Below are 9,262 nucleotides of genomic sequence, written 5' to 3'. Positions count from 1 at the left end.
AAAAGCCCAAGTTTGTTTGGTTTTCTTTATGTTTACAGGTTATTTACTGTGCTGACAGCTCCCATCATCTTCGTCTTTTCTAGGCCCAAAGAAAAAGTGCAGTAATTTCATTCCAGTGAAAAAGGATCATCCTGGTTATGAAATATGGATTATATGTGCATATATGGCACCTGGTTAGTAGCAAGTACCACAGAAAGAAACTCTTGATCTCCTAGGGCAGTATACATGCATTATGCAAGTTGAGTGGATTTTTTTCTTCCTTTATGTAAGGGGACTGTTATCCCCTTACTAACATTCAGTGGGGGTGTTTTGGTTGGCTAGCTCCCAGTGCCAAAAGGGGAAGGGTCGATGGGAAATCAGTCCCCTGAGACTGACAGTCCCCAGGGGCAATGGGGAGAGGCCGACGCTCCAGGTCAGCCTGATTGACAGGGCGGGCAGGCTAATCAAGGAGTCAGGAGGCCAGGGGGGTCCCGTCCTCCGTGTGAGCTGGAATTGCCTGGGTCAGACAGAGTGAGGCCGAGCTAAGGAGAGAGCAGGGGCCCAAGCTGAGTTGCTGGGAGCAGAGCTGCAGCCCCAAAGCCAGAGCACAGCCCAGAGAGAGCAGACCTGCCCTGGGAGCAGAGCTGCAGCAACCAGAGCCAGAGGGGCCAGACAAGCAGCCAGGAAGCAGGTCAGAGCTGGGAGCAGAGTCACAGAAGCAGCCCACAGAGCAGACCTGTCCTGGGGGCAGAGCTGTAGCAACCAGAGCCAGAGGGGCCAGAGAAGCAGCCCAGGGAACTGGAGGCAGAGCAGCAGCCGTGCTGAGGCAGAGTGGGGCTGGAGCTGAGACAGAGTGATGGAGCTGGGGCTGGAGCAGTCCGGAGCTGGGTGCGGTGAGCAGCTGGGGAGAGCGAGCAGGGCCCTGGGCAGCGGGCCCAGCACAGGGAGACACCTCAGCCAAGAGGCCCTGCAGGCCAGACTTGGAGGGGGATTGTAACCCTGACAGGGCGGGGGCGACGCTGGGGAGAAGGGTCCTGCCACCTAGCGCCTGAGAGTGTGTGGCCACCGCCAGAGCAAGTGTCCGACCCGTATCATCCCTGCAGCACAGCCCGGGCCTGAGGAGGAGGTCTGGGACCTACAAGGAACAGACTGTGACCTGCTCTGACGTTCGAGAGACACTGTTTGTGATGTTCCCTGCCACAGAGTGGGGTGATGTGTTTCCTTTAACCTTTCCCATTTTTTCTTATTCCTTTTTAAACTAATTGTTAATTAAATAAACTGTATTGCTTTAAATCGTATGTAATAATCAGTGGGTCAGGAAAGCATCCAGTGCAGAGAGAGCACCCCGGAGTGGGGACACCCTAGCCCCTGACCTAGGTGACCACAGCAAGGTTGAGGGTCGAGCCCCCCAGGAATCCTGGGCCCAGCCTTGTTGGGGTTACGAGGACTCTGCCAGACAGGAGAGTGCAAGGGGAGACCTCAAGGACAGGGAGGCCTCTGGGTAAAGGAAGTGGGAGCGAGGACTCAGATCCTTCCGCTAGCCCATTTCACCGGGGTAGTGCAGAAGCCAGGAAAGTTCCCCACAATAGCGGGACCATTCCCCCGCTTACATAATGTCACTCACACAAACTTTAAAGCTACATATTGAAGATCTGATGCCTTGTGGAAAACATTCAAATTAGAAACAATCTAATTTCTTTGTCACATCTGGCCTTCATGCCTTAATAATCCCTTGAATACAACACATAAATAATGTACACTCAGAGACTGCACTGACAATTCCATTGCATTGTATTGATTTCAGAGTGAGACACAAAAAAGGATGCTGTATAACCATAAGGCAAAAACACTTGGTCATCTATCAAATGTATATTACTCGTATTTTAACTTTTATTTATTGAGTGCTGACAGTTTGTTTTATAGGGCAGAAAACAGGTTGGTAAATATGAACAAAACTGGATGTTTTGTTTCTTTATGGTTCACCTGCCTTATGTCTCAGTTCTCTGTGACATCAGTGATTTCAACCACTTATTATGTCACAAAACAGAGGATTGTGACAAATAAAGGATAAGCATTAGACAATTAACTCTTCATGTTAAAAAAGCATTTTTTCATGCACAAACAGGAAAGAGACTATACAGAACTACTTTTAAAAAGTTTGGTGAAATCTGTGGGGGAAAAAACTTGATAGCATACATACTGATTTGTTTCTAATTAGATGAACAGATCCTCAGTTGGTAGAAATTGCTTAACTCTATTGACTTCAGTGGAGCTATGCATATTTATATCAGCAGGGCATCTGGGCAGCAGGGAAATTTTTCAGTTTCCCATGCAGTGCCAGCCTCTTTTCAAACTCTAAAAAGAAGTAATTGGTATGTAATATTAGAAAATTATTGTGAGAAATTACACCAGCTTGTTCTATGTACCTCACAGATGCCTTCCTGGTTGCACCTTACAAAACAGAGAGAAACTTGTTACCCTTTACCATCCAATTCCAAATAAAATTTATCTTCATTCAAAATTTTAACAACTCTTTGATGAACTTCCCAAGAGAGATTTAATTTAGATATGGTCTTGAACCAAAACCTTGGATCAGAGCATGCCTAAACTTTGGAGGTGTGGGGAGGGACTTGAAACCGAGATTCAGTTCCAAATGTTGTGAATAGTTCTTAGTTTTATAATGAGCCACAAGAAAAAAAAACTTGGATCTCAACGAATATGCATATTAGTGTATCCAAAATCTAGGTCTGGATCCAAATTTTGCATCCTGGTTCAAGGTTTAATTTAATCACCTCTATATATTATTCCCAACAGGAAATTACAAACAGCAGAATGTTTTAGATAAACCATGCCCATGTGGTTCTGCCAAACCACAATCTGCTACATTGAAGTTCTTTCCATACACATTTTTTTCTGGGCTCCATTTGCCAGAATCAAAAGGCTAATTTCATAATGAGATTTGTTTTTTCTTTCCTCTGCAGGTTTAAGTGATAATTGGTCATCGGGTTTCTTGTTAGAGACACAGAAATGAATAACTCAACTTACATAAACTCCTCCGCCGAGGATGTTATGGCACTGGGGAGTCCCTATAAAACTGTTGAGGTGGTCTTCATAGTCCTGGTAGCAGGATCTCTCAGTCTTGTGACCATCATTGGGAACATCCTGGTCATGGTGTCCATCAAAGTCAACAGGCACCTGCAGACTGTCAACAACTACTTCCTGTTCAGCTTGGCATGTGCCGACTTGATTATTGGTGTCTTTTCTATGAACCTGTACACGCTTTACACTGTGATTGGCTACTGGCCCTTGGGGCCCGTGGTGTGTGACCTCTGGCTGGCTCTTGATTATGTGGTCAGCAATGCCTCTGTCATGAACCTTCTCATCATCAGCTTTGACAGATATTTTTGTGTCACCAAGCCTCTGTCGTACCCTGTAAAGAGGACCACTAAGATGGCGGGTATGATGATTGCAGCTGCTTGGGTGCTGTCCTTCATCTTGTGGGCACCTGCGATTCTGTTCTGGCAGTTCATTGTTGGGGGAAGAACTGTTCCTGACGGGGAGTGCTACATCCAATTTTTTTCCAATGCTGCTGTCACCTTTGGCACTGCTATTGCAGCCTTCTACCTGCCCGTTATCATCATGACCATCCTCTACTGGCAGATATCTCGTGCCAGCAAGAGCAGGATAAAAAAAGGAAAAAAGGAACCAGCACAAACCCAGGATCCAGTTTCTCCCAGTTTGGTCCAAAGTAAAATAGTGAAACCAAACAATAACAACATCCCAACGAGTGAGGATGGGTTGGAGCACAGCAAAATTCAGAATGGTAAAGCCACAGGAGAGGCTGTGACAGAGAACTGCGTTCCAGGGGAGGAGAAGGAGAGCTCTAATGACTCCACTTCCATCAGCGTGGTTGCTTCCAATGTGAAGGAGGATGAAGCTACCAAAGAGGCCACCAAGGCTTCTGTTTCCCAAGTCCACTCAAAAGGGGAGAATTCCAAGCTGACGTGCATCAGGATAGTCACTAAGTCCCAAAAGGGTGACTGCTGTGCCCCAACCAACACCACCGTGGAGATTGTAGGTACTAATGGCCAAAATGGGGACGAGAAGCAAAACAATGTGGCCCGTAAAATTGTCAAGATGACCAAGCAGCCAGCCAAAAGGAAACCACCCCCTTCTAGAGAAAAAAAAGTGACCAGGACTATCTTGGCTATTCTCTTGGCCTTCATCATTACCTGGACACCATACAATGTGATGGTTCTCATCAACAGCTTCTGCGTCTCCTGCATCCCCAACACTGTATGGACTATTGGTTACTGGCTCTGTTATATCAACAGCACCATCAACCCTGCCTGCTACGCGCTCTGCAATGCTACCTTTAAGAAAACCTTTAAGCACCTCCTTATGTGTCATTACAAGAACATAGGCGCCACAAGGTAAAAAATAAAAATTGTGGAAAGAGGGGAAAAGTTCCAAGTTTTAAAAAACAATGCCATAGCACTTTATGCTCTAGTGTGGAACATGCAATCAAGGAGCCTAGTGGAGTCACTGACCTGGGGTGTCAGCTGTGTCTTTGAGAACTGCACTTAAAACCTTTTTTTAATTATTATTATTATTATCATCAATGGGTCTTGGGGAAATGGTGATTGAATGAGAGGTCAGTAGGGAATGTGGACTTGAGGCACAGTTCCTTGTTCTCTCATGGTATCATGCAGAAGGGCTTTTTGAGTCTATGATTTTTGTCCATTCTTATAGAATAACAATAATCTTTGTGTATGTGTCTGTCTGTCTGAAGAAAAAAATGTAAGGACACTTTGACAACAAATGAAACATACCTAATTGGAGAGGGGAGGGTAGAGGAGATAGAGAGACACTGAGCAATTCAAACTCATCTTGCAAAGATTATTTCCAAAGTTAAAAGCTGACAATTATTTTTGTCAGGGTCTCATGTTGAGAAACTTAAAGGTAGGCTAACTATGACAGCTAATATAGTATCTTTACCCCTCTCCCATCAACATAAATATATCCGACAAAATTAGTCTTTATCTCACCGTGGATCCCAGGAGTCACTATCCATTGTTCCAAGCATATCAGCTTTCGCTTACTGGGGGGGTTGGTCCCATGGTGCCAATGAAGATGAAAATGAAAGGGAAAAAAGGAGGTCCTTCCCAGCTTGCTGTACCACAGAGACTGTCTTGAAGCCCTTATAAGCCAAAGTCTTTGAGGATTTAGCTCACTTAAGCTCTTTTATGTACCATCCCCCAGGAAGTTGTATTTTTTTTCAATCAGCCTTTTCTTCTTTTTTGCACCTCCCTGCCCAGGGCATAAGGATTGAAAATCAAAGCCAGCTGTGAATTAGAAGTTTTCATCAAATTAACAACCATGTGGCCCAAATCAAGGAAGTAAGTTGAGACCAGCAAGAGCAATTGTTAATAGGTAACGAGAGAGTTATCTCCATTTCCGATGGGCACAGATTTTATGTCCAGGATTTGCTTGTGGCTCCCAGAGGTGAAAGGTTAACATAAGAAAGTCCATCTTAATGTCCAACAGAGAGAAGGTTCCTACTAATATATTTGTTCTAAGGACGAGAATAATCGCATGTAGATTACTGTGCCCACCTGGAAGTGACTCTGGGTATGTTACTGGAATGAAAAAGCCAAAGTCTTTCTTAGGCATATGATGGGGACTATGTATTCTTTATGGAAAAGATACAGTGCTGGCCATGTTGCCTTTTGTATCAGCATGGAGCAATATTATCTCTACCTATCAGGGGATAACAGTAGTAAAGGGGCAGGGAGGAAAACAGTGGTTATACAGATATAGGCACTGCAATATAATTATTTTAAAATGTTCCAAAAATTGTCAGTTACTCCAGAGAGTTGACTCCTCGTGCCTGTAGAATAGCTACTTTTGCAGTATTTGATATATATTGTGGCAAAATTGAGCACTATGTGAATTTGGCAGAGTGCATCAGATTAAAGTAGACAGCTATTCCCTGCGAGATTTGCATCTGTCAATATTCCTCCTCTCATTGACTCTTCCAGACACTTACAAAGGTATGCCCGTGGATTTTGCTATCCAAAGAGTAGCCTTCTATAGTGACATTTCCATGGGGTTCCTTCATTGTAATCCAAAAATATTCACCATCATCTGGAATGATGTAAACAAGTAGACCACTAAGTCATCTAGGTATATCATCCTTCTATATTACAGTCTTCCAAAGTGAACTTCAGAATAGCAGCCTTTTGGATTACAGGGAAATTAACCTTGATGACTTAATTTTAACCTTTTCAGATGCTCAACTGAACTGTGGATTGGAGGCACTTTGGAAATAGGATCTTTTTGACGTGTACCAGTCCAAAGTTCCTGGCAGAAAGGGAAAATTAACCATGAAAAAAAAAAGAGGTCCAAAAGCACCTATGCAGGATATGTTTTGACCAGCCCTGTTTTAAATGGTAGTGGCTTGTAATTTAAGGTGCCATTATTGGGGAATAAATGAATTAACTAATTAATGGCCTGGTCCAAAGCCCTTTGAAGTCCATGGAAAGACTTCCATAGACTTCAGCAGGTCAAAGCATTAGGTTAACAGAACAAATGCTTGCTCACTATGGGTCTGATTCTGCAACCCTTACGCTGAACAGCATTAACTCCCATGAGCCCAGTTTTACTGTGATTACTCACTTAAGTAAGTGCTGCTCAATGTAAGGGTTGCAAAATTGATCCCTGAGTATCTGTCAAGGCTACTTTCACCTGACGTGTCTTGAAGGCCTAAAGGAAGTTATCTAGTCATGTTTCAGCAGTCTGTATTGTTTATTCTCTTCCAAACGGTGAAAAATCCAGAGACAAAAATCAAAGAGCATGAAATATGTTCACTTTCTATACCTTTCTTCAGGAAAGAACAGCTTTCCAAGAGACCGTGCCTGTTCCTCCCTCCCAGCAATAACACATTCCCAAAGGGGGAGTGGAGGGGCAGTATATTCTTCCCTGAAACCACTAACTGTTCAGCTTGTAACCTTGGGCCTCTGACGTGTGTCCGGGCTCCATTTTGAACTCTCAAGTCATCACCAGGACAGGAATTACAAATCCACTTAGCACCACGAGGCACCTCCGCAGGTTAAAAAGTGCACAGTTACATCGCATGACATTCTGCTGCATTTCATGATGTGATGAGGCACAATGTGATGCGAAGAGAAATGGACATTGTGCCAAAGACCCACCAAGAAATGAAACATAACATACAGCTTTCTAATGCTTCTTCCTAACACCCATCACTACCTTTGAGCCTGTGAAAAGAGAGACTTTATTTCAAATTGTATTAACAGACAGTACATTTGAAAGGTTGAGAGGCCACACTAACTGCATAGTGTACTATACCCTTAGTGTATGTTTCCTAGTTGTATGTAAAATGTCTCTCCTGATACACATACACACACATTCTTCAAAACTTTAGAGTTCCAAACATGAAATAATGTGTCTGCAAACACACACACACGTGCACGTAGAGCATATGTGTGCAATATACATTTTTCAATATTCAGTGTGATGCATGGGAATGATAGCCGTGCTGCTCTCCTTATCATCTAATCTGAGGTGCGAGACAAATTCCTATTCCTCATGCTGTGTATACCCTCCTTGTGACACTAATGCTCAGAAAGCCTCACACAATCTGTAAGGTTTAAATTCAGTTTGGGGGGTGGATTAGCGAGATCCCATAGTCTCTCATGACTACTCAGTAATTTATTCTTTCAAACAAAGAGGCACTTGTTAAAAAACCTACATGGGTTTTATAATCCCTCTCCCCATGCCTTTCCATGTTCTTCCAAATCTACAGTATACATTCACTTCATTCCCCTTTGGATTATAGTTCTGCAGGCTGTAAATGTGATTCTTAAGAAAATGGTGCCTTCTACCTACCCATTTTAGCTCCTCATTTGTCATCTGAATCTGTCAGCTTCGTTAACTGATAAAAAAACACTGTTGTTGGTGCTGCTGAACCAATGAAGCAGTGGAAAGAAGAGCTGCATTCTGTTCTGGTCCATGAATCATCAGCAATAGTGCCAGTTATCTTTGTAATATTAGCACCATTATCTTTGTAATGCAGGTGGCAGAAGAAGCCCAGCTGGATTTTTCACAGTCCATGCTGAGCTTTACATGTAATTTTCGCAAACTGTATATGTAACTCATTAAGAAATATGGAAGACAACAATTAGCACTATTTGTCCCCCCTTTTTGGCAGGCTCCAGACAGAGGACAAGACATGACTAGGCACTGAGCTTGAACCACTCTTTCTTCCCCATAAAGGTAGTCCCTCTAGGTCAGGATTGAGTCACATTTTTCAGCCCAGTGTAGGAAGACTTGCAATTGTCACTGTCCAGTCTATAGCTGCTTTCTGAGGAGAGGACAACAGCCTGAAGGTATGTCAATATGGCGCCTTTTGTGAGCATTAACATCACTCTAGAGGGAAAAAAAGGTACAGCTATCGCAACTGTCAGCCAAAGTAACATTGAGAAATCTGCTTTCAGCTGTGTGCAAAAACCTAAGGAACATTCTGGTCAGTCATCTGTTTGGCATTTTTACTTGATTTATTAGGAATCATAGGGGTCCATTTGGACATAGAAATGCTTTTGATTGTTGCCTTGTGAAAAATGGGCCATGCAAAACAAAAGAAAGTCAATATATGTAAGACTTTTTTCTCTCAAATGCCAGTAAAGACTGGCATCGAAGGGTCAGATCCTGGACACTGGTTGTTTTAGACCCAGCAAAGCATGGAGGGGAAAAAAGCATCTGTACGTTACTTTTGCATTTCCCTAATCCTCAGGCCAGCAGACGTCTGGTCTGGAGGAGCAACTTCGAGTACTCCTGGTGTGTACAAAATTACACTAGCTGCAATGTCCCCCAGCAGTCTCTTTCCCTTGCCATGCCCCCAACTCACCCAGCATACCAAGGCCAGGAAAGTAGGCTATGAACATCCAGACATGCTGGCTGTAATGCCACTTCAGATTCCCTTACACTGAGGAAAGTGGCAGCTGGCCAGTGAAGCTAATTTTCCAGCTGTTTTTGTGCTGCCAGAGAGGTGCAAAGCAGATGAAATAGGGGTCATTCACTAGCCCTCTGTTGATTTATTTTGGGAAGGGGACTCTAAACTAACTTCTCACTCACTCAGACTGCTTCAAAAAATGATGACCACGTGGAAATATCTTGGGACTATCCCATACATCTCCTTTATAATATAATTCCTATTCCTATTCCTCCCATCTCACTTCCTGATGAGTGGTCCTCTTTTATA

General features: G+C 43.6%; 1 protein-coding gene across 1 annotated transcript; it reads left to right on the top strand.

Moving 5' to 3' along the window:
• The first annotated feature begins 3,006 nt into the window (after positions 1-3,006).
• CHRM2 (cholinergic receptor muscarinic 2) lies at positions 3,007-4,416 on the top strand. Its single transcript, XM_065423208.1, has one exon. The coding sequence runs from the start codon at positions 3,007-3,009 to the stop codon at positions 4,414-4,416; it is 1,410 nt and encodes a 469-aa protein (XP_065279280.1).
• The last annotated feature ends 4,846 nt before the right edge of the window (positions 4,417-9,262 follow it).

This window comes from Emys orbicularis, chromosome 1, assembly GCF_028017835.1.
Source record: "Emys orbicularis isolate rEmyOrb1 chromosome 1, rEmyOrb1.hap1, whole genome shotgun sequence".
Lineage (NCBI taxonomy): Eukaryota > Metazoa > Chordata > Testudines > Emydidae > Emys > Emys orbicularis.
Note: the sequence above shows the minus strand (reverse complement) of the source record. Positions and strands in the feature narration are given on the sequence as shown.